At 32.4% G+C, this 24,281-nt stretch overlaps 4 protein-coding genes and 1 long non-coding RNA gene across 7 annotated transcripts in view; 3 read left to right on the top strand and 2 right to left on the bottom strand.

The window, feature by feature from the left end:
- Positions 1–3,600: 3,600 nt before the first annotated feature.
- LOC106329830 (ATP-dependent RNA helicase FAL1-like) lies at positions 3,601–4,700 on the top strand. Its single transcript, XM_013768453.1, has 4 exons — positions 3,601–3,717; positions 4,100–4,225; positions 4,308–4,472; positions 4,569–4,700. Exons 1-4 carry the CDS (start codon positions 3,601–3,603, stop codon positions 4,698–4,700), a joined length of 540 nt encoding a protein of 179 aa, XP_013623907.1.
- Positions 4,701–6,808: 2,108 nt separating this feature from the next.
- LOC106336214 (rho-N domain-containing protein 1, chloroplastic-like) overlaps positions 6,809–24,281 on the bottom strand; it is a 19,973-nt gene continuing 2,500 nt past the window's right edge. The window contains exons 1-2 of one of the 3 annotated variants that reach the window (XM_013774974.1): positions 8,558–8,675; positions 6,809–8,017 (exon numbers count right to left, since the gene is read on the bottom strand). In XM_013774974.1, coding sequence (XP_013630428.1) covers positions 6,915–8,017; positions 8,558–8,603 — 1,149 coding nt within the window. In that variant the 5' untranslated portion in view covers positions 8,604–8,675 and the 3' untranslated portion in view covers positions 6,809–6,914. Of the gene's footprint in view, positions 8,018–8,557; positions 8,676–24,281 lie in introns of those variants that run through there. The other 2 variants (XM_013774975.1, XM_013774976.1) reach the window with 2 other exon arrangements.
- LOC106336217 lies at positions 16,385–17,055 on the top strand. The gene is made up of 3 exons (XR_001268817.1): positions 16,385–16,568; positions 16,686–16,897; positions 16,986–17,055. It is a non-coding gene; the product is annotated as an uncharacterized LOC106336217 (long non-coding RNA).
- On the bottom strand, positions 17,649–18,101 carry LOC106336216. Its single transcript, XM_013774978.1, has one exon. It carries the CDS (start codon positions 18,027–18,029, stop codon positions 17,817–17,819), a length of 213 nt encoding a protein of 70 aa, XP_013630432.1. The 5' UTR covers positions 18,030–18,101; the 3' UTR covers positions 17,649–17,816.
- Positions 21,813–23,744, top strand: LOC106336215. Its single transcript, XM_013774977.1, has 4 exons — positions 21,813–22,089; positions 22,903–22,998; positions 23,118–23,281; positions 23,578–23,744. The coding sequence occupies exons 1-4, from the start codon at positions 22,002–22,004 to the stop codon at positions 23,665–23,667; spliced, it is 438 nt and encodes a 145-aa protein (XP_013630431.1). The 5' UTR covers positions 21,813–22,001; the 3' UTR covers positions 23,668–23,744.

Here is a 24,281-nt window from a genome sequence, read left to right as displayed (position 1 = left end):
TTATAGAGTTACTCTATTTAAAGAAAAAAATAGAGTAAACCATTGGAGATCGGCTAAGTCTCAGGATGTCCCGCACGAAAACATTAACGTACTACACACACTATTCGGTTCGTATAATAAGACATTGGATTGAGACAATACGATTTAACAAACTAGAATGATAATTTAAACAAAAATAAATAGAATGATAAAAACGTGAGTAGCTGACAACGAAGCGATAATAATTAACGTTTACGCATCGCACCGAGATTGTTATTTGGAATGATATAAATTTCAACATCAACATCATCATTGTCTTTTTTATTTATTAAGGTTAGTAGCTACTACTAGTTCACGTTTTAAATCTGGATAAATGCTGACAAAAACAAATCTGGATAAGTTTTGATTTTGAACGTTGTGATTTGTGAATGTGCATAGAGCCGGCCTGAAGAAAGACAAATAAAATGTTAAATTTATATTCTCCAAAATTTTAAGTTTGATTAAGACGATGCTGTAACTAATTATGACAAATACTGAACAGCGGTATATCCAAACCAAAAGCTACATGACACGTAGTTTACTAATTCTCATCTCACTATTATAAGAATGATTAACCTCAGTCTTTTAACTGGAGTTAATAAGAAAAGTTAAGAACCGTCTCTTAAATAAAAGATATGAGAACCGCTTCTTAGCCGAAAAGTATAAAAAAAGTATCAAATCATGAGTTAAGAACTCCGGCTAAAAAAACCGGGATTAATCATACCCTTAAGTACCCCTGAACCTATCCTAAGAGCATCTCCAACCAACCTCAAATCTTCAAATTTAAAGGTTTTTGCCATTTTAACCAAACCTCAAATCTTTAAATTTTGAAGTTTTGAATAGTGACACCTCAAATTTGAAGTTTCACTATTTAAAACCTCAAAACTACTATTTATTTTCTTTTTAATCCTTACAACTATTTTCTTTCACAAATAGATCTACTAACTTTATTTAGAATATTTTAACTACACCAAAATAAAATAAAATAGAATATATAATACATAACATTAAAATAAAATTCATACAAATAATGTACTATAATTAAAGCTCACACAAAATAAAATTCACACAATTAGAAAAATATATTAAATAAAGCTCACACAAAATAAAAGTACTTGCATAATTTGGTATTTTATATGTAATTTTTTAAAATTTGTGTGTATGTGTGTTGTTTTACTATATATGTATTTTGTATTATTTTTATTATATAATATTGTAACATTGTGTGTTGTATAATATTAAAAAATATGTTTTATATGTATTTGTGAAGTTTTATTCTTACTAGTAACTTTGGTTAATGTGAAGGACTATAATGCAAAAAGAATAATATTTAAAATTTTTTTTAAGGATTCATGGTTAAAGTAATCAATCTTCAAATCTTCATTTTGAGGTTTTGCTCCTCTTAGAATAAAGTCTTGGGTTGGAGATGCTCTAACATTTACGTCTTGCTTAAACCAAACCAGAAATGAAAGTGGTTTACTCGAACAGTTATTAGTTACAGAGGTTTTGGCTCTCTCTCTCTAGAAGGAGTTGTTCAAACCCGAGGTCTAAGGCAGAGTTGGCTCGAACAGTTATTAGTTACAGAGGTTTTGGCTCTCTCTCTCTAGAAGGAGTTGTTCAAACCCGAGGTCTAAGGCAGAGTTGGACTGTAAGTTTGCGTGTGTCACTGCTTATGATCTCAGCCACATTGGAGACGCACGTCACCTTCGATGTTCTCTTCACTTAGGACAAAGAAAGCTTTAACTTTTCTGGGTTTATCCAAAGTTTTGATTTTATTTTTGAATTGTGATTGGACACTAGGATATGAAGTGTCTTATGTTCGTAATTTAACGGATGTGGATGATAAGGTGAGATGATTATGTCAAGAAACTGGTTCTAACTAATAATGCCTATCAGACCTAACTTCTTAAGCTTGACTTTGGTGTTACCATTAGATCATTAAGATAAGTAGCCAATGTCTGTTACGGCAGTGGTTCCATTCTCGGACCGCATCATTAAGATAAGTTTCTTCCTTGTTGTCAGGTGCTTGAGCAGTTAAAAGAGAAGGCACTAAAGAGCCCTGGAATGAAAGAGGATCATATGTTGCAGAGAGTGAAGGAGAGGACAAACGCAAGGAAGAATAAAGAATACGAAAGATGTGATGCAATTAGGAAAGAGTTGGCAAATGTTGGGACCGCTTTGATGAATAGTCCTGGGGGAACAACTTGGAGACCAGCCATTCCTCAAGATTCTGCAACCACAACTTGAGCTTTAAACTTATAATATAGTCTCTATTCTTTTGTTGTTTAGGAAAGGATACTTGACTTGTATAGAAGGAAAGCAGCTTCTTACTTGTTTTGAGATAGGAAAAGGAGGGAGAAAGAGAGTTTTTATAGGTTTGATTTGTGTAGTTTTGAATCGCTTGGTGTAACATAGAGAGATCTGAAACAGCCGTTGTTCCCATTATTTATTTTTCTCTTTTTTTATTACTTTAACACATACACACACACTGCTTTATCTGGGCTCGTCTGAACCTACTATATTGACGAAACACTTTGGCTTGTAGAAAGCAATGACTTGTGCTATTGCTACAGTCCTAGTCCAAACCCTATATCGACTGCCTTCCAGCTCAAAACTTGTTCCTCTTCCCCCTCCCCTCTCGTCTTCCTCTTCTTTAGGCTGTTGTGTTGGTGGCACATTAATCACAAAACAACTTTTCTTTAGAGGAAAACCACAAAGCCCTGCATTCCCTTCAAAAGAGGATTCTGGTTGCCTAGTGATCTGTGTTCCTTGCAGGTCTCGGGTCCGTTTGGAATAGTCCCCGAGAGTTGGTTTTTAGGAAAGGTCTAGTGACTGAAGCTCGGTAACGTTTGCCAAAGACAGAGGAATATGACCTGTGAAGGCGTTATTGGATAAGTTGAGTGCAATCAATGTCTGGATTCTGGAATGTTTCCTTCAAGTCTATTTCCAGAAAAATCAATGGTGCTATATGACAGGTGGACCTTCTGCTGCTCCATTACTAGACCTTTGTATTGCAAATCCATAGCGTCTTCGTAACTACTTGAAACAGCTTCTTGAGTTTCATACCCCATATATATAATTCTTACTTGAAGTTGCTTTCCAGTTCAAAAAGTAATTTGGTAGCAAGCTTCCAGTAAAGTTGTTATCCGATATTTCAAATATGCGCAGCAGCGCGGAAAACGCAAAAGGACCTTGAATCTGTTTGAACGGAGGACAAGGACTTGAAAATTTGGTAAAGCCTTGAATCTTGGATTTTGTTGTGCTCAATGCTTAGAAACCGTAGAGAGGAGCAGTTTACAAGAGACTTTGGAAGCTTACCGCTTAGTCTATTGTAGCCAACGTCAAGTGTGTGCAGTGATGAACCGGCATAGCACATATATATCCGGGAGACTTCCTTCAAAACTGTTCTTCTGGAGACTAAGTAACACGTCAAGTTAGTCAAACATTGAGGTATTGGACCGGTGAAGTTGTTTTAAGATAGATCAAGAACTATGAGAGAGTTGCAGTTGCATATCGAGAGAGGTATGTTTCCTGTGAAATGATTCTCTGGCAAACAAGGATACGATAGAGAGTGGTGGAACAATGAATGCTCCTTTGAAACTGTTGGAAGACAAATCCAACATCTCCACAGATGAGTTTACTAGAACTGTCGTTGAACCTTCAAAACCATTGAGAGAGTTGTTAGAAACAACCACCGAGGTAGGCTCTATAACCACTCCGGGACTTATGTGGGGGAAATGAACTCTTAATTCTAAGGAGATGTGCCGCGAGTGTTTTTTACTCGTTTGGCGAGGTTGTTATCACCTGAGGAAGGCTTCATAACCACTCCACTCCAAGACTTATAGTCCTAAGTACAAAGTTGATAACAACTACGTATGCATCATGATTATTAATATACAAATATTATTTGAAACTTATGTGGAGGAAATGAACTCTTAATTCTAAAATAAATCTCACACTACATAAACAAAAAAAAATCTTAATCCTATAACAAAATGATTTATTGTTTTTTATTTTTTTAATAAAATTAAAACAACAAACAAAATCCGTGCACTGACTTTGTTTTTTCTGGATCTTTTAGAAGCATGTTGAACATTACCAAATTGATGTGAAGAATGATGTTGACAAGATGAAGTCACTGCATGAACTCCTGGAGTCTAACGTCAATTCAGTCATCTTTTGCAATGGCATCTCTTCTCTGTTTGTTGTCTCTTGCAAGAAATAAGTTTCTAAATTCTGTCTCGATGTGTCTCTGTTTTTAAGTGTATTCTCTTTCTCTCCTTCCACAGGTCAGACATGCCTGTGCTGCGTTGAAACTCAAGACTTCCCAGTATGATATTTGTTCTATGGATGGTGACCTTCTCCCTAGGAAGAGAGACATACTTGTGGATCAGTTACGCTCTGGTGAATTCAAACACTTGGTAACTACAGACATCAAACCGTCAAAGCTCCGAGTAAGTGAGCGTTAAATTGTTTTTTTTTTCTTTTTGGTATAGTTTCATTTCCTTTCCTGTGTTTGTATTATTTTAACCTTTCTGGTTTGGTTACAGGATTCTCTCGTCGTTATGTATGATATCCCTAGCTGCCTTAAGGTCTACAAGGACCGCGACAGACCCTCGGCAGTCTCTTTGGTCAAGCCATCGGATGAAATCCGCATGAAGCGGATAAAGAAGGGCACCTAAGGAGTGTGTGAGGAGTCATCTCGAGATTGGTCAATATCTGCTAGAACTTTTGTTTTTGTTTTCACCTAAAGACTGGTGTCTTTCTTGTTGGTACTTAAAACATTTCCACGTTTGTGACTAAAGATACATTTTCTGATGTTAAAAAGGATAAACTCAATCCATTTTAATTGATAAAAAAATGGGTATAAATAAGTTGATGTATAATGAGTTTTCTTCATCCAAATTATAACAAAATTATATACAAAATTTAAACAAGTTAAATATCTGAATCCAAACCATGGGTTTTAATTGATAAAAGAATTGGGTATAAATAAATTGATGGATAACGAGTTATCTAGAACCAAATCAACAAAAAAAATTCTAATAAAAATATAAACCAAAGTTAACCAAGTTAAATATCTGAATCAATTATGTAGTAAACCAAGTCATCACTCTAAACTATATATTTTATTTTATTTCTTTGATTTTATATATTTCTAACAAAACCACAATTCCACATTTGTTGTCTAAAAAAATACATAATCTCATCTAGGTATGGACATTCGGTCCTCAAGTCGGATCTTGTTGGATCCTGTTCCACTGGTTCTTAAATATTTAAACTAGATACTTATTTTTTTTTGGTTTGGGTTTGGGTCAGATCATGTCAAGTCCGAGTAAGTTTGGGTCATCTTTTCTAATACTCATCAAAAACCGCAAATTTTTGGGTTTTAATGGTTATGGGTATTTTGAATATATTTTCGGGTAAAAATCGTATAACTCAGGTCGGTTCCTCCTATTTTCGGGTTCAATTTAGGCATATGCATATCAAGTCGGTTTTCACCCATGTATCCAAGTTGTATCATGTATATTTATGTATCATGTATGTACTATTAGCTTTGGTGAATCCCTTCCATATTATATATTTTGATCCTAAGGGAAACAGCTTCAGAAGAAGCGTGGTTGATGGAGTTGCGGATGACCAATACAGGCGCCGGAATGGTTTGGGGGACAAACCTCTCCGGATCGCCTCTACTTATTCCAATCACGTGGAAACTCTCATGACATTGTAAGATTTGTAAAATCTTTTTTTTCTTTTTTTGTCTTTCCTCAGAATAATGGCACTTAATATTTGCAATTGAATAAGCTATATAGGTTTAGTAATCAAATCGTAGTCTCATCTCATGTCTTTGAAAGACTTGAGCTTTTTTTTTTTTTCTTTCTTGCTTTTGTGTTTCCCTCAGAATAATGCTATTTCATTTATGTCATTGAGAATGTCTCTGACAGACTTGTACTTGTACTTGTTTTCTTTCCCTCCGAATAATGGGACACTTTGATTTATGCACTTCCTTTATTTGAATCGTTCACATCCAAGAGTATCGACCACCAGCACTCTCGTCTGCTTGGTTCCTTGCTTAACCGTTTATGATTTATTTTATTGATGTTACAATGTTCTAAATATTTGTAAAAAAAAAAACAGACTGGGCCTACACTTCAAAGACGGTCGAAAGTGGTCATTTGTTTGCCAATAAAGTTTAAACTCCAATTTGAACAAGGAAACATAGACATTAAGTAGGGGTTATTGGTTGTTGTATTTTAATGGATTTGAAAATCCGAACTAAATCTAGGGTTATTGGTTCTATGATTTTCAAATCTGTATTAAAATCATGTGTTATTGATTTAATGATTCATAAATTCTGTATCAAATCAAGTGTTATTCAATCGTACGGATTTACTAATATATTTGATTTTATAATGGATTTGTTTGGATTTTTTAGTTAAAAATACAAAGACTCAAATCCGAGGGAAAACTTCCGGATTTGCATATTTTACTTGAATTTATAAATACTATATGGATTTCTAAATCAATCAAAATATATAAACCAATAACACCTCCTAACTATGAAATCTTCTTTTGAAGAACAACACCCATAAGTGTGAATCGCACACAAAGCCATCTCTGGTCTTCATATCTAGTTTGAATCCAACATACTTGTCTGCATATCTAGTTACATTTTTCCAGTATACATCAGTGTTGTATACTGAAGAAAGTGACTTCAATTTCATAACTCACAAAGGACATTACAACTTTGCTGTTGGAAGCCAAAGGGAAAACTCTTTAACTAATGGAGAAAAAACTAATTTTAATCATCATGCACAAATTATGAATGAAACAAATATTTGGAGATTCATTGGCTGTATCAGAAACTAAAACAATGTTCTTGTTCATAGCTATCATCATGCTTTATTACTACACAGCAAATTCAACAGCTCTGTTTTCTTCATCTTTGAAATCCCTTTAAGACCCCTTGATTTTGCTATAGCTCTGAGTTCTATCAACTTCAGTGCACTCAAGTCTTCATTTTTTTCAGTTTCTTCCTCGGCATTGACAGACTCATCATCATCATTTGATAATTCACCTACAAGGACATCATGATCTTCATCCTCCTCATCGTAAAATGACTCTGGTTTTAGCTCTGGCTCTGATTCCAGAAGGGCAAGTCCTGGTTCATATTCAGGCTCAGGTTCTACTACTTGATCCTTTTTCTGAGTCCAAGTCACACTGTAACTTGACGCCTCATCAAAAATGGCCTCACTCGAGTAACTAGACTGAGGTTTATGTCTAGGTACAGGCGAATTGCGTCTGAAGCTTGAGGCAGGCCTGGTAAAACGTGTTGCATTATGATCCCTGTTTCGCGAATCAAAATTATTGGAACTGTGAACCTGTCTTTCAGCATCATCATCATCATCTCCTTGTAGCTGCTTTTCAGAATCAAAGTTGCTAACGTTCTTCTTGCTCTGTTCTCCTGAGTGCTTCCTCAGTAACTTAAGAAGAGAGTCCACAGTCTCAGTCTCTTTTCCTCCTTGCCCTTTAGAAGCTTCTTCAGTCTTCTTATCTTCTTTCTTAGCAGCAGCTCGAGCTCGGAGCTGAGCTTGGACTTTCCTGAAAAGATTCACTATCTCTTTCTCTCTTGGTCCAGGTGATGAAGTAGCCTGGAACTTCGGGGAACTGGACAGAGAGAACACAGGACCGTTTTTGGAAGACAGCATTTCAGAGTCTTCAAGACCACCACCACCACCGTCTAAACCGTCTCTATCTTCGTTCCGCCTGTTCCTACCTCTGAAACCATTCCTATTGTTTCTTGAGAAATCAGGATTGTTTCTCCTATGGTCAGAAGAACTTGCTCGGCACACAAATGAAATTTTCTTAGTGGCAGACTTTAGATATCTTCGATTCTCGATGTGAACCAGACATGAAGAGTAAGGTAATACAGCAAGTGTTCTTCTAGACACAACAGAGTTAGAGACGCTCCTGCTGTCTGAAACTCCATAACCTGTGTCTACCAAAAGCCAACACTATACAAAGTAAGGAGAGTATAATCCATTATTTTTACAATCGAACTGAAAGCTTTCACAAAACATAAGGTAACAAAGTCTCTTCATCTGGTAAAATGGTAAAGCTGAAAACGTGAACCCTTATGTTAACTACTTGGTAATGTGTTGATGAAGCAAACTAATGTAACCAACTAAAAGCAAGCAAGCATAATTAGCAAAGGATCCAACTTCTAGCATATATAAACACATTGATTCATCAGAGTACCATATAAAGAAACGCAATATTTCTTTACTTTTGAATTGAACTTGATAACAAATGCAATTTCTTTCGAAGTAACCAGCGTCTACTAGTTACAACCTTAACACAGTCATTTCATCCAACAAGTCGTCGACATAAAAAAAAGCTTATCCAGAAACAAATTTTCGAATTTTAATTCCAAGAACAGAACTTTTCTCCAGTGAAATAAGCATAAACCCACTTACGAAACAAAACTATCCGAGAAAAACGAAGAAAGACCCAACTTCGAAAAAAAGAGAGAACGTACCAGGAATGTAATTAGAAGTAAGCTGCAAATTTCCTGAAAGCGCCATTAACAGAGAGAGAGAGAGGTTTAGCTTATTCTTCTTCCTCTTCCTCTTCCTCTTCCATTGGCTTTTCTCAAATCTCTCTCCTCGACCATGTTTACAACTCTTTTTAGTCTCATGGGCCTCTGAACACAAGACCTTTAGTTATTATTTTCTAAATTTGGGCCTTAAAATGAGGATTTATCCCATATAAAAAAGTAGTTCATAAACTTTAGAGTTGGATATTTTTTTCCTTTCTATTATACTATACGTAGAGACACTTTTTACTTGTGACACACTTTGTTGTGAACCAGCAACAGATTGTGGACAATTTTACCTTTAATGAAAAAAACACTTGTGGATGGGTAATTTGTGGACAGGTGATGCGTGGTTGGGTGATTTGTGGACTGGTGATTTGTGGTTGGGTGATGTTAATGTGTTTATAATAGATAACGTGGACAAACTCTCTGTTTTGATTCCATAAAACTATACAACAATACGTGGACGTGGATTCATGTTACTCAAATTATACCATAAAACGTGGACAAGGACTCTATTATCTCCAATACAAACACTTGGCTTCTTCAGCTCAATTGATAAATTATCTGCAATTAAACTTCAATCAAAATGAGAAATAGATGATATTGTGAGTATGAGCGGAGAGAAAAATCGAAGAAGCGTTTACCTTTTGTCGGAGAGTAATAGATCTTGCATGTCATAGATTTCTGATCTAAGGAATTTGCGATTTGTCATGATATGGATAAATGTAATTTTGATTAGAGTTGAATTTAGATTCCGAGATGATGAATGGAATCGAAGGAATATTGTTCATTTCCACAACTAGTTTATAATTCTGTTAAGATGTTCATGTCCACAACTAATTTATAATTCTGTTATCCACGTTTTGGTGTCCACGTCCACATTTTGTTTACACATTAATATATATAATATATATATGAACATGGATCTTAAAAGATAGAGAATTTTGTATATAGTTTATTATGACAATTATTTTTGTTTAATATATTTTAGAACTTGAGATAAAAGTAAATAAATACATAAAGTAGAATAAGAAAAATAATAAAATCAAATAAAAAGAGGAGATAGATTCTCTTAAATTTAGGGTTATAAGAATATTTTTGACAAAAGAAAGTGTGTGTCTTGTGGTGTAATTTGAATGCGAGGAAATTCTAAACTTTATTTCCTCCTACATTTCTTCGGTTGTTGGCTTTGTTTATATAGAGCACAGAAACGTACTTTGGGTGTCGAGCTTCGTAGCAAGAGCTTGTGACCCAAGCGGGGACATTAAGGTTGGGCGCGCAAGCAACATTTGTTCTTGTCTTACTTGGTTATATATTAAGCTTGGAATGATTCTTAGCTTTCTATATAAACGGTTATATGACTCTCTTTCGTTTTTTTTTTTGGAAAAGAAATTTATTTCCAAAAAGATATTTTATTTTTTAATTTAGTACTTCTCACTCTTTTTTTTTTAACAACTTCAGTTTAGTAATTAGATCCGAATACATACAGAATTATGAAACACAAAACAAATAACTTAGGTACACTGATGAGAAAACTAACAGAACACATGAATTGAGAAGATGATTCTCTTTCAGAGATCTTTATTAATATTGTATCAACTCTATTGATTTTCTTGCAATTTTAAATACCAAGAAGCTACACTGATGACAAAAGAGATTATAAAACGAAGCATGATTAATCCCCAAATCGAGATGTGATGACAATAGGATCAATAATTAAGTGATTTCACAGAAGATTCAGCTCCCAAATCAGCTTGGGGATGAGAGACATATGAGACCAGCGTGACTTGTAAAAGAACAACGATGTACAACCTAAGGGCAATAGATCATCCTGACACAAATGTCTCAATAGAGATCATCTGGCTTTTTTCTATTGCATAAAAAAAGGGTTTAGTTTCTAACTTTAGAAATAGGAGACATTATATTAAAAATATAAAAAAAAATTATTTACAAAACTGTAATATAGTTATGACATACTCCCTCCGTTTCACTAAGATAGATGTTTTAGAAAAAAAATTGTTTTACAAAGATAGATGTTTTGTGCTTTCTCTAAAAAAAATTGTAAATTTCAATAAAATTAATTGACTTTATTGAATTACTATTGGTTATAGTGATTTAAGGTGTATTTTATTAAGTGTGAAAATACTAAAAAAATCTATCTTTGTGAAATGGAGGTGGCTTTGTGTCGGGAAAACTTTTAGTACATACTAGATCCTTTTTCCGTGCTACGCGCGGATAATATATTTAGTTTTGTTATATTTATCATTTTTTATTTATATGAAAATTTTCACATTTTTAATTTTATTTAACTAATATTTTAAATTTAAAATAATTTTTTGTGTTACCAGTTTGGAGTGAATATTTTTATTACTTTATATGTAAACCATTGGTATTTATGGATAAGTTTAGTTTTACAATTTTCATCATTATAGCATGAAAATAATATTATTGTCAAATATATTTCTATTATAACTAACAAAAAATAGTAACACAATTAACTAATAAAATACTTTTTAGTATAACTGAATACTATAAATTATGGAAATTATATTATGAATGTATTTTACTAAATCTTGCTTTTTGTGTATATATTTTATTGGAACACACTTTTAGAAAATTATATTATGAACTTATATTACTAAGTTTTGCTCTGTGTGTATATTTTTTGTTTTATTTTGCATTGTTTCTTTATTTTTCTTATTCTTTAATTGCATATAATTGTTATTTCTATTTTTTTTACCATCATTCTATCTTTTGTTGTTATTCTATGAAGGATCCGATATTTTTTTAGTTGTGTATGTGCTATTGATGAATTTGTTTACTGTTTTGGTATAAAGAACAAAGTATCATGAAAATATTCATGTGGCTGAAAGTAAATCACAAATATATATATATATATATACAATATAATTTGATGACATATTGTTATATTTCTTGAGTCTATATATGTAAATTTACTTGCAAAGAAGTTGATTGTTGTTGTCGTCTGTATATATGATGTAATTTTACTCTTTCATGATGTCATTTTATTGTTTTTTTTTTGTACTAAGAGCATTTCCAATGTAAAATTTTCTATTTTCTTCAATACAGAGTAACTCTAAAATGAAATGATATTCACTTTAACTCTAATCCATTTTTGGAGTAAAAATAAAGTAATAAACAAAAAATAATAAAAGTATTATTCCAGTTATAGAGTAAATTCATTTTAATTCCATTACGGAATTAAAAATTAAATGGAGGTGAAATATTTATTATTCTAAATTTTATTTTAGAGTGAATTAAAGAGTTGAGTTGGAGATGCTCTAATTATCAATGATGACTCATATTTTCAAAACTTATGCTTTTGCCTTCCATTTCTTTCTTCTTCCCTTAATATTGATTACACAATATTTTTTACATGATTAGTCAAGACAAACATGATATATGACTCCACCCATTCTTTATGCTGGTCATATACCTTAGAAGACTTTGATTAATTTTTGTTTGTTTTCTTTTTCCAATTGCAATCTATAGTTTTTTTACGGTTGGACTGTTTCTAATATATTGAGATATCAAAATATTAGAAGGTATGGATACTCTTCTCTGTTGTCTTGAGCTGGATATAATTTAGATGTTGTGAATTAATTCTATTTTGTTTAATAACTGGAAAAACATCTGTATGTCTTCATTACATCACCCTTAATTGACCTACCTTATTTCCTTCCAGTTAGAACTGCACAGAATGAGAGAAATTCAAGGTGAGACCACTTTAAAATATTGTCCTCATATCTGTGTAAAGTTAGTATACAAATTACTCCATCTATATCAAAATGTAACTTAGTTTTAGCTAAAATCACTAATATTAAAAAGTTATTACTTTAAATATCCGTCATTTTATATAAAATTCAACTAATTAAAAAACAATATACATAATTTAATTTCCCACAAAATATCGACTCTCCATGTCACTTGCAAAGTACTCTTTCTGTTTCATTATATTTGATGTTTAAGATTAATATTCATAGATTAAAAAATACAACATTTTATCTTGGTTGCATAAAAACATCATTAAATAAAATTAATTCAACCAATAATTTTTTTTTTTAGTATTTTGTAGTTGGTCACAAATTTCAAACAACATTAAATATTGTCTAGAATATAGAGAAAATTACTTATTATGAAACAAATTAAAAATCTTAAAACACAACGTAAATTGAAACTGAAGGAGTATAGTGTTACTGTAAATTATAGTTTGTTTTAAAGCTTATAAATATCTGTTTGGAAAAATGGCTAATTAAAAAACATTTTAGAACAGAAAATGGCTTTGTCCATTTATGTATAGGAATTGGTCAGAATGAGGGAAAACCATGTTTAGTCATGACTCCTGATCGAACCAGAGCAGATGTCTTTCCGTTCATGCTTTTTTTGAACGTCTGGATTGATATTAATCAAAAGAGTTTAAGACATAAGAAACCAAGGCAATGCCTTCTACCACAAGGTAGGAAATTTGAAAAATAAAGCAAACATCACTCTAAATAAGAGTCATAAGTCGCTTCAATTCCTTTCTCTTGCAAGCCGATCATGAAGCCAGGAAGGACCACGCAAAGCTAGGTATGATTGAAACCTTCCATCTCTCAGCACACTTTTTGCTATTTCACGGACAATCCCGTTCATGCTTTAAAATTGCTTTTTCGCTCAATTTCAAGATGTGAAAATGTATTATTGTATAGTCAAAATTTTAAGCCGCATACACAAAGAATTAGCTGGTGTATTTAACAATGAGAGAATCAGGATCACTGCCCAACATCACACGCTCAGATTGTGCTGTATAAAAATATCGTTGTTTTATTTACTTAAAAAATAATTGACAAATTTTAAAATTATGAAAGTGAAGTTGATTCATTCTTCAAGAAATTTGGAATATACGTTTTATTTTAAAAGCCGTGAATTCATGTAAACCCAAAAATGGCGTTCTCAACCATCAAAATTGACTGGTATTAGTGCAGACCTTTGATGATACTCCATAGAATATGTTTTAAGTAGAGATTCTCTCTCTCTGTCTCATACGCAAACTCATCTGTTTTGCTTTACATATCAATAGTTTAACAAAAAAAGGTTTATATAACAATATATACATTCATCTTAAAAGATTCCAATAGACCATTTCAAATCTCCCTCAAAGTGCGAACACAGTAAACATCAGCTCATATGTTAGGCTACTTTATGTGAAAATGTTAGATGGATTGTAATGAGAAAGGCAAATGCGGTTAACTTACTTGAACCCAGGAAGAAGGCTAATGAAACATGAAAATTGAATAAGTATACAGAGACAACTGCAGTGAGAAGCAGTGCCACTGTTGTCAAATAAACCTACATACATATTGATAAAGGTTAAACCCCATATACAAAGGTGACTACTTAGGGGAATATGCTGGTGAATTGAATATGCATTTGCCAGTTTATTACCTTTACAATATTCTCTGCATATTCCATCACCATGGACACAACAATACCACTGCGAAACAAACATGGGAGTAATGTTTTAATGTGTTAACTACACATAAACTGAGATTAAGAGTTAAGAGAAGAATTTGGCCTCAGAAGCATCTTTTACTTGAAAGTGTGGTTAAGAATCATCAGTACTTTGATGAATGAGTACCCATGGAAGAATCTCCTGAAAATGATAAACCGACCCCTCTAATACCTGAGCAGATGCGACATAGCGGGATAATAATTCAGCAACCCGATAATAATGAGCTCTCTGATACCAACACTATAAATAAGTGACAGTTTCTTGAATTAATTTACATGAAGCTTGAGGAAATTGGTTACTAAATATGGATACAAATACGAAGATGAGTTTTATCTTAACTTATTTGCGATGGCATCGAAATCTTGGATCACTATAGCAACAACACTAAAAGCCATCCCAAAAACATACATAGATAAGTTCTGTACTTTTATATTCCCTGAAGGCCTCTTATTATAATAGCCTGAAAAATTGAAAAGCATACCCCTTATGATCTCAATGAAGCCAAGTTTTACGATGGACTAATCATATTCTACTGCTATGAATAACAAAATATATCAGTACTTTACAAAAAAAAAAGAGAAAAAAAAGACAGGGCTAGATTAATTTGAGTATTTTGAGGGAGAAGTCCTAATAATCTCACCTATGTATACACTCCGGTCGAAATCACTTGAAAGAGCCATAACCTACAAACAACGACAAATAATCACATGAATTGGTGTAGATGTAGAAGAAACTTCACAACTCTTAGGATGCTAAGGTGGATATAGAAGCTAATGTCTGAAGTACGCGATCAGAACATCAAATGTAATATTCAATATGAGACTATGTAGTGGAAAATCAGTAGAGACTAACCATGGAACAATTGAAAAGATTTAATTAATCCCCTGTTGATAGCAGTCAATAAAAGAAGAGAGGAAAAGTGTTAGGAGAAAACTTTGAATTTAACTAAGCAGTGGTGCACTGAGAAGTGAGAACACAGTAGGATGCCCACTGAGCCTTGCTCAACCTGTTAGAGAAGTAAGTAAGCAAACTGAATAAACAGAGCCTCTTCACAATTGACATCCATAAATTCATGTTAAGAATAACTATTCATTGGAAGCTATGAAATCCATTTGGCTGACAAATCAATTACCTTGAGGATCCGAAATTCCAAAAACCAAGCTTTAAGAGTGGTTTCTTCTTTGAAAATGTTTCAGGACACGAAAGGAAAGAAGAATCTCACTATCCGTTATTTCCATGTCATCTCCGCTGTCACCATCGAGCTCCAGCTCCAAATCGTTGAAGGTCTCATCTTGCGATCTAGTAGACGACCATTCCGGCACCGATTGCAGTAATACAAAGCGACGGGAGAGTTTCCGGTGAAGAAGGGAAAATCCCCGTTGGGTTTCATCGCCATAGCTTCAGCTTCTTCAATGGAGGTTAGCGTTTCTGGGTGGATAAAAGTATAGCCAGAGGGTTTTATAAAGATGGTGTAACAAAGGGATGCAAAACGAACTCAAAAAGTGGAGAGTAATGAATACAATTGATTGTACAGAGATGGGTCGGGATAATGGAGATTTCATGAAGATGAAACGGAGAAGACGAAGTGGAAAAGTCATAGCCGCTTGATCGAAGCTTATTTCTTTGGGACACTACACGAAGAAGCCCACTGGTTTTCATTTCGACAGAAGAAACAATGACGTGAAGAGATGAAGCTCTATCATTGGTTGGAATTAATAATTCTAGGTGGACACCTTAGATTTTGAGATTATTCTCTTTTTATTACTTGTTTGATATATATATATATAGAGAGAGAGGGAGATAGAGATAGATAAATAATAAATTAGGGTTGAGCGGTGTTGAAGATGGGGGAGCAACAAGATGGAGAGATGAAGGCAGGATCAAAAGATATTCGGTCAAAAAGATCAAAAGGAACTTCCTTACATCTGGATATAATGTGGGAGGTACTCTAGAAACTCTTTCTCTCTCGATCTTGTTCTATATCTCTCTCAAGCTCTAGAACTCGCTGAGTTATCTTGAGCTCTAACGACTTATACAACGTCGTTTAACACAGCTCAACTCACGTGATAAAAAACACATGTATCTAATTAAACCAAGGCTGCTTAAATCAGATTAACCTAGACCGGTGGTACACACTTAACCAAACTATACATTAATACATGGACACTCTTCAACTAGAGTTCTAATATAGTGCTGTAATTGTAGTGGACTACCATTGCTGATGTTCTTGGAGCCAATTCTCGGCATCTATCTGAGCTTTATGCGCTTAAGCAAAGTAATCATTATCAAAGGTAGCAGCCCTCTTATTTTGCATTTTCTCTGGTTCTATCTATCTTGTTCGTTTTGCCTTTGTGTGTTTTTTGTTGTTTCTTCAGTTTGATGGGGAACAAAGCAGGTACATTTGAAGATATTGTGGATGCATACTTGGCATATTTACAAGTAAGCTTTGCTTAAACTGATTATAATTGCAGCTAGCTGCTTGCAAAGACTCCTTTGTACACATGATGAAAGTTATGTTTAATATGTTACAATGTTATTCGTTCCTTTCTTGTACAGGTTGCTGTAGTTAATCCTGCAACGGAAAAAGCTTTGTTGCGGCTTCAATGGTATGCCTCTGATGTACGAAAGGGAAGCATTCCGGATGAAAAATTACGCTTTGGTGCTTCATGGAGGTATCCTCGCTTAGTGAGGATCCTACTCTCTGCTCCGAGTGGGCTATGATTCAGCTGATGGACTTTGTCCAAGCTCTACTCAATACAGAATGCGCGGTAATATGACCCAAAGTTTTTTTTTTTTTACCTTATGAAAAATCAACTGAATGATTACTATAATTTATAAGCATCAATGGTTCTACAGGTAAATTATTTGGGTGATTATAGAGCCTTGAGATCTTTGAAGACCCTTCTGCTATGCCATTGGTCGAGGTAAAAGTTCTATCGTCTCTTGATCTGTAGAGACTAGTACCAAAACCCATTTTTACTAAATAGGGTTGAGTCTGGTCTAGGTTGGGATACTATATACTCAGAGAGATCCGTCTTTCTTCCGTCCTATATCACAAGGCATTAAAAGATGCCTTGTTAGATGGTGAGGAAACTTCTTCGCTTCTCCTATGTACCTTCTCTTTGAAATCTCCTCATACACACATGCGTGATTTACATTACAGGCTTATCCAAGAGCGAATGCAGCTGAGTTATTGGAGCTCAACCAAATATTGGTGGCAGAGAATCATTCGGGATCGTTACTACAAGCATTTGATGCTTGGCTACAGAACATAGAGCAGTTTCACACAGGTAAACACGCCTAACACGTTCTCTTTCTAGCTTTTTTACATTTGACAAGAGTACGATTAGTAACAGGAGTACAGGACTATTAGTAAACACAGCCGAATCAATAAATAATCATATATGTCAAATAACTTGAACTATTCACTGTATTGTCTACCTTTCAAAGCTGAAAAGTCCAATAAAGTTTCCTTTTATTAAACAAAAAACTTTTTGATTGTTACATATGTTTCTAAAATTGTAGCTTCTAGTTAAGCTTCCGTAGATTACAATTCAAGATGTTATGAGACCAAGTCTAAAGCTATCTTATAGTTACGTGTATGTAATTATGTACGGAACACATAAATGTGAAAGAAAAAAAAAGAATCAAATAATGATGAAGGCGAAGGAGATTTGTATGGCAGCTTTAGCCGTTGTGGCACTCCCCTGAACCGCCGGGAATATTGGTGCAACCGTTCGGACCAGAGCCGCTGACCGGACCTCGTTGAAGCGCTTGAAACAGTAGTTTGATCTCATCGACAGCCTCCGGGAAAGGCCTCATGGCTTCAACTTGCGTAACGTCCAAGACAACAAGGAAAATAACAACTAAGATAATTACGAGCACTAGTTGTCTCTTCATGATACTTAATTTTTTTTTTCTATTTCTTGGATGGGAGACCAAATAAAACAAAATTGAGCTTTCTATTGGTTAGCAAGTGTAGGGTCTTTTTGGTTTGTATGTGTTGTTAATTCGATAATGACTCTTATATATAGGGTACTTGAGATGTCTCATGGTTTGACTTGTGCAAGCTTCGTCGCACTATCTTATGTTTATGTAGACACACATAAGAACTTTGACTTTGACTGTGCTACAAAAAGAAATGGTTTTCAACATTTTGAACCAAAGTGTAGGATATCGTAATAGAAAATTCACTAAGACACGGTTTGTCCAAGTCCACATGGGGTTACAAGACCTGGTCCGAGCTGCTTCACTCTAAACCGAGTTTTGATTTCGGTTTAGATTGCTTTGATATTTTGGTTAGGTCATGTACACAGTACACCCACTTTACAACTATGCGGTCGACACTTTATTTATTTATTGATCTGTACCATTTAGATTGTAAGGTCTACTGCAGCGTTGGTTGCTGACTATAGTTGAAGAAAATATATATGTAGCAAATCAATCACAATTTTCAAAAGATTTGATTTATCAACGCTCTCAGCTTAATCTCTCGTTCGTGTTCTTCAAGATTGTAATGTTTGTTACCATGCGTATGAAAAGAGACAATATCTTATATTTCTTACATTTACTTCCATGTTTTCACTTTTTTGCAGTGGAATCAAACTTAGAAATCTTATATTTTGTTAGTAAAACCTCAACTTTCAATTTTTACTTTCTTAGCAAAACAACAACAAAAAGCTAATACACATGCATGATGTTGGTCATTGACCTAGATAAGTGAAAGATTGACATAAACTCTCAAAATATGAAAAGATAATGTACATAAACATAAGTTAAAAACAAAATTTATTGAATTATATATAGTCTCTAAAATTTCAGAGCCTGACAAATGCAAACTGTCAAATTGAAGTTCCAAGTAAATATCCATCCACATTCATACATGGTTGCGTTAAAAAAAGTTAACGAAACACGTTATGATATTTTAAATGGTAAACGCAACATGTTAAACTCAAATGAACTTCAAAGTTGGGGTTATGTAAAATGCAATTCTAGTCTCGTAGGATTTTTCTTGAGATTTGACTTTACCTGGGAAGAAACTCAGCTTGAAAACATTTTGAATTGTTTGAACAAGACACAAGTTGGAATGGACCAAGCTAGTTGATACACGACTTGGTTGGCCTTACACCACGACTTCTTATTCACACAATAACCGGAGAATTGACTGAAAATCGGATCATAATCCCGGTTTAAGTTTGTCGGATCCTAGATACATAGCATACCTTAAGAGTATAAATATAAATTGATCCACAAACCACATCAACAGCATCGGCTAAAAGAACAAAACCATTAGTAAATCGCTGCATTTTATGTTTCAAGAATGCGCATTAAATGTATAGCTTTCAGCTGATGAATAACTAAAACAAAAGTTCAGGCGTTCTATAAGATTTTAGTTGTATAACCAAGGAAATGCATACGCGTAGGTTGGCCCTGGTGCATTATATTTTCCTGTTTCATACCTGCACTCGTGTAAAGGTCTAGCACGAGAGTAGCAAACTAGAAACTTTGAGACAAAAACCAATTTTTAAAAGATGAATTGATTAGAGTACCACATTTTTGGTACCATTTTAGATAAATTGATTAGAGTACCACATTTTTAGTACTATTTTTATTTTAACCACATTTACCTTAAGTTTTAAAAAGGTAAACATACACTTATAACATTAAGATTAACTAATCTAGTTTAGAGCGTAGAGGTTGAAAATTTGAAGGATGAGATTTAAGATTTTAATAAATAAATACCTAAAATGTAAAATAATTTTTTTTTATGTTTCAAAAGAATTTTTGAATTTTAAAATTCTTTTTTTGAAAAAAAGAAGAGATTAAAATTTGTACCAAGTTCGAATTTGAAAATGTATAATTCAAATACTATAAAAACAAATTTGAAAAAATAAAAAAAAATTATAAAAATTGAATTTAAAAATGTATAATTCAAAAAAAATTATTTCTTATTATTTTCTGAAATAATTATTTATATATATATATATCTATAAAGCAATGACATAATTGTCTTTTTCTTTTTAATGAAACCTCATATTTAGGTATTTTTGAAAATGTCCTTCTAGAAAATAAATATGAATAATGACACTAAAAATAAGGTAAAAATAAAATTCCCTCTTTTTTAAAATACATAATGTGCTCTCGTCATGATTTCATGATTCATGTGTTCTTTACATATCCTAACCGCTAAAATGCTTGATAATATAGTAAAATGCAATGTTAGTTTTATAGTAATGATTTGTTATAATAGATGATCCTCCCGTGCTCATGCACATATATAAATATTTCTAATGTAAATATATTATAATAGATGATTAATGATTTGTTATCAGTTTTAACTCAATTTCTAATTTATATGTATAACTTCTATTAATAATATTATGTTATTTTTATGGATGTGTTTTTGAATATGTAATATCTAGTTGGTTTGATTATAACTTGGATATATTAGATAGCATTAACTTCTCTAAATTCAAAAATGAAATATTTTTTGTTCCAAATAAATAAAAATCTGACTATTTTCGGGGATAATTCTAGTTTTATCGCAAATTTGGTAATAATTTTAAAATCGGATTTGCTTTATTTATCAAATTAGTTCAGTTTTTATTTATTTTATAAGTGTAAGTATATTTTAAAATATTTATAATAACTGGATACATGTTGATTTTCCAAAAATATTAGCAAAAATAAAGAGATGACCAGTAAACAGTTGTACAAATAAAATAACTAATACAATTTTGAAAGCACATGAACACATATTGATATTTACATATTGATATTTACAGTAATTAAAATAATTTGTAAACTCTAATTAATATTATACCTTATATTTATAAAATATAAAATGAAAATTATATTAAATCATCTTAAACATAACATGCTTTTGGTAAATCAGTTTTAATATATATATATATATATATATATATATATAACGTTTTAAAACTAAATACCAATTCATTTTGTGATTTTTTTTTGAGAAAACATGTTATATAAGTAATATTTTTTAAAAACAATTGTAATTATAAAATATTTTAGTCACTAAAGCTTATATAAAAATGAATGAAAAATCTCAATAATACTAATTATAAATTATTATTATTATTATTATTCAACTAAAGCTATCTTGGTTAATGTTATTTAACATATTTTATGTAATTATATCAGAAAATAGATAGATACAAGGAACATATCTTATTACTTTGAAAATATATTTATGTTGCTTAAGATTATGTTCTAATGGAAATGCTATATTTCTTAATCAAGATTATTTTTCTTAACTTTCCTTTTTGTGAAATCACATTTTATATAAATATATTTTCTTATTTAAAATTATTTTTTAAAGTTTATATATGTTTCCTTTTTAATATATATTTTATTCAAAAAATTTAAAAGGAAACTTCTAATTAATATAAATACTTAAAAAGAAAAATCAATTTTAATAAAATAATTATGTAATATTGTTAATTTATTAAGAATATATATGTAATTAACAATATTAAGAACTAATGTGGGCGCTAGAAAATTAACTTATCAAAAAATATTTTAGAGATTTGAACAACTGTTTGTAATTAATTTAATAGAAAACAAGTTTTTGGCCAACGTTAGAAACAATTAAAAAGGAAAAAGGCACGTTCAATGAAACATTGAAACTCATAGTTTAAGAATCTCGCGTATAATGCAGGTGACTAATATATTGGCATTAATCAATTTGATTCGATCCACTTGATTCGGGATATATGTGATAATAATCTATAGAACTATAAAATAGTGGACATTGATGAAGGCACGACGTGTATTACAGACTTTTCTTATAAACCAAACTGAAAAGTGTTTTCTTCTATTTGGAAATCAAACGAGCTCTAATCCGAGGGGATGTCTCACGTCCAGCCTCTGCTTCTTCTCCTTGCATCGCTCTTCTTTTTACCTTTTACGCGTGCCGTCGACTTCGTTTATTGCAACAGTAAGTATCACTTTGTTACTATTTTTAGTTTTTGTGTTAATATGAAGCGAGCGGAGTTATACCACTCGTTCGCTAGTCACTTCCGTCCTATGTGGAGTGTGTTTTGGATCCAAACGATGTTTAACCATAGGAATACCATGAACTTTTTACCAAGTCAAAATACATGAATTAATTTTTTGGATATTTTCTTTAAAAATATATTTTTTCAATTTTCCTGTTCTAATAAGGTAGATTTAAAAATAGCTTGCATCATCATAAATTGAAAATATGTGTGATAAATGGAAGAGAATATTATTTATGTACTTTTTAGGATTCATGTATATTGAGAATAATAAATAAATTGCTGGTGTATTTTTATGAAGTTTTACTATCTCAGCCCTTTTTCAAAAAAAAAAATTTCCTATCTCATATTTGCATACTCTTATCGACTTATAAGAAATGTTAAGTGCTTGATTTTTTTGTGTTAGAATCTTTTTTTTTCTTTTTGCTAAAATTTGTAGAATCTTGTTGTTAATCTTGATAAACGAAACTATGCCTCTATACTCTGCCAAAGTTGATTTAAAATCCAGGTATACCGCCGATAATCCCTTCTCAAATGAGCTGTACAGTACACAAGAAATAGTAATATATGACATGTCATTTTTATCTATATCTAGTTCTCAAAGTTATATAAAATAATATATACTGCAACTTAATTAAAGAATAAAATTCATCAGATGTTCACCCTAGTTCACAATGAACTCTTATATAGATCCAATTTCTTAAAGCTGCGCGTATTAACCTTCCACAATTAACCTCCACGACTTTTTGTAGATGTTGGATACGATTTCGGTACGGTCACCGCTCTGGAGGTTGAGCCTAGTGACCAGATATTTGAAATCTCACTATCGTTTTCGACAAGTAGTACAAGTACAATCTTCAAGCTTCAAATAATTCTTGATTGTGTCTTTTTTTTTGTAACTGTTATCTTTTTTTTTTTTTTACAATATTTTCTAGTAAAATTATATGTGTATCTTATACGTATATAGTTAAAAGCCCCAGCCTTGCGGCAACTCTAGACGTGTCCCTTATGTTTGAAAATATGAATATTCTTCAATCCAGCTCCCTCATCTGTAATACTGGTGTATGCCCACTTGAACCTAGCAAGGACTATGTTATAAATACTTCCGTAATTCGTCCTTCAATCCCTCAGGTAATTTTCATTTGACAAATATTTTCTAAATAAAATAAAAGTTCACTATAAATATCAAATCGTCAGTTTTGGTAAATTATATTCATATGTGAAATTTTTCTTTTATTTAACTAATTAATGCTTTTCTCTCTTGTAAATACATCCTTATATCTAATTATATAAATTTATTCTTTAATATCATATTGTCAATCTTTTTAAGCGTTGCAAATTAGTACTTCTTATCGGTTTTGTTTAATTCATGTCAAACTTAGACATCAATTATAAATTAGTACTTCTTATCGATCTTTTCTTTGTAGAATCCCAAGTATGCCATAAGTTTGAATGATAGACTTGGAGACATTGGAGAGCCCGAAAAACTCTGTGTCATATTCGATTTGCCTACTTGATGAGCTGACATTCCTACATTTATCTCTGCTTATTCAAGTTGGGTGAAAATAGTGGCTGAAAAGTCTCTTCCGCTCCATCATCAGTGTCGGCTCAATGTATTTGTATGCTCCATGAAAGATTTTAAAAGTTGTGCCATTTAAAATGCTTTTTTTTGTTAATGCTGATTGTCCTCTAAATTACGTTTAAATTTGGGAATTTTAAAGTGATGGTTTGTTTGCCTATGCTCTGGACGGAACCTCTGTTATGCAGTTTTCCTTCTTTGTGTTGTTCTATGAAAATAAAAGGAAACTTTAATCTGTTATAAATCATATTGTGGATGTCCATAACCAGCCCGGTTCATAACCGGCCCAATGCTAGAGAGAGAAAGAGTCGACCGTGAGGAGAGAGAGAGATAATCGGCATCTTGCTTTTTCCTTATTAGACTATGATTTGTACTCTTTCCATATTTGTATTTCCTTTCTTTACTCTTTCCATTATTCTATGACGGTGTAATTCTCTACATATAAAGGGTTCCTTATGTTTATGAATAAGACAGAAACATAGATTTTATTCTCTAGTTTCACAATACGTTATCAGCACGATAGAATCTAAATCCCTAAGCTAAAACAAACCG

The sequence above is a fragment of the Brassica oleracea genome, chromosome C3, assembly GCF_000695525.1.
Source record: "Brassica oleracea var. oleracea cultivar TO1000 chromosome C3, BOL, whole genome shotgun sequence".
Lineage (NCBI taxonomy): Eukaryota > Viridiplantae > Streptophyta > Magnoliopsida > Brassicales > Brassicaceae > Brassica > Brassica oleracea.
The sequence above is the reverse complement of the archived record's forward strand: the minus strand, read 5'-3'. Positions and strand labels throughout refer to the sequence as shown.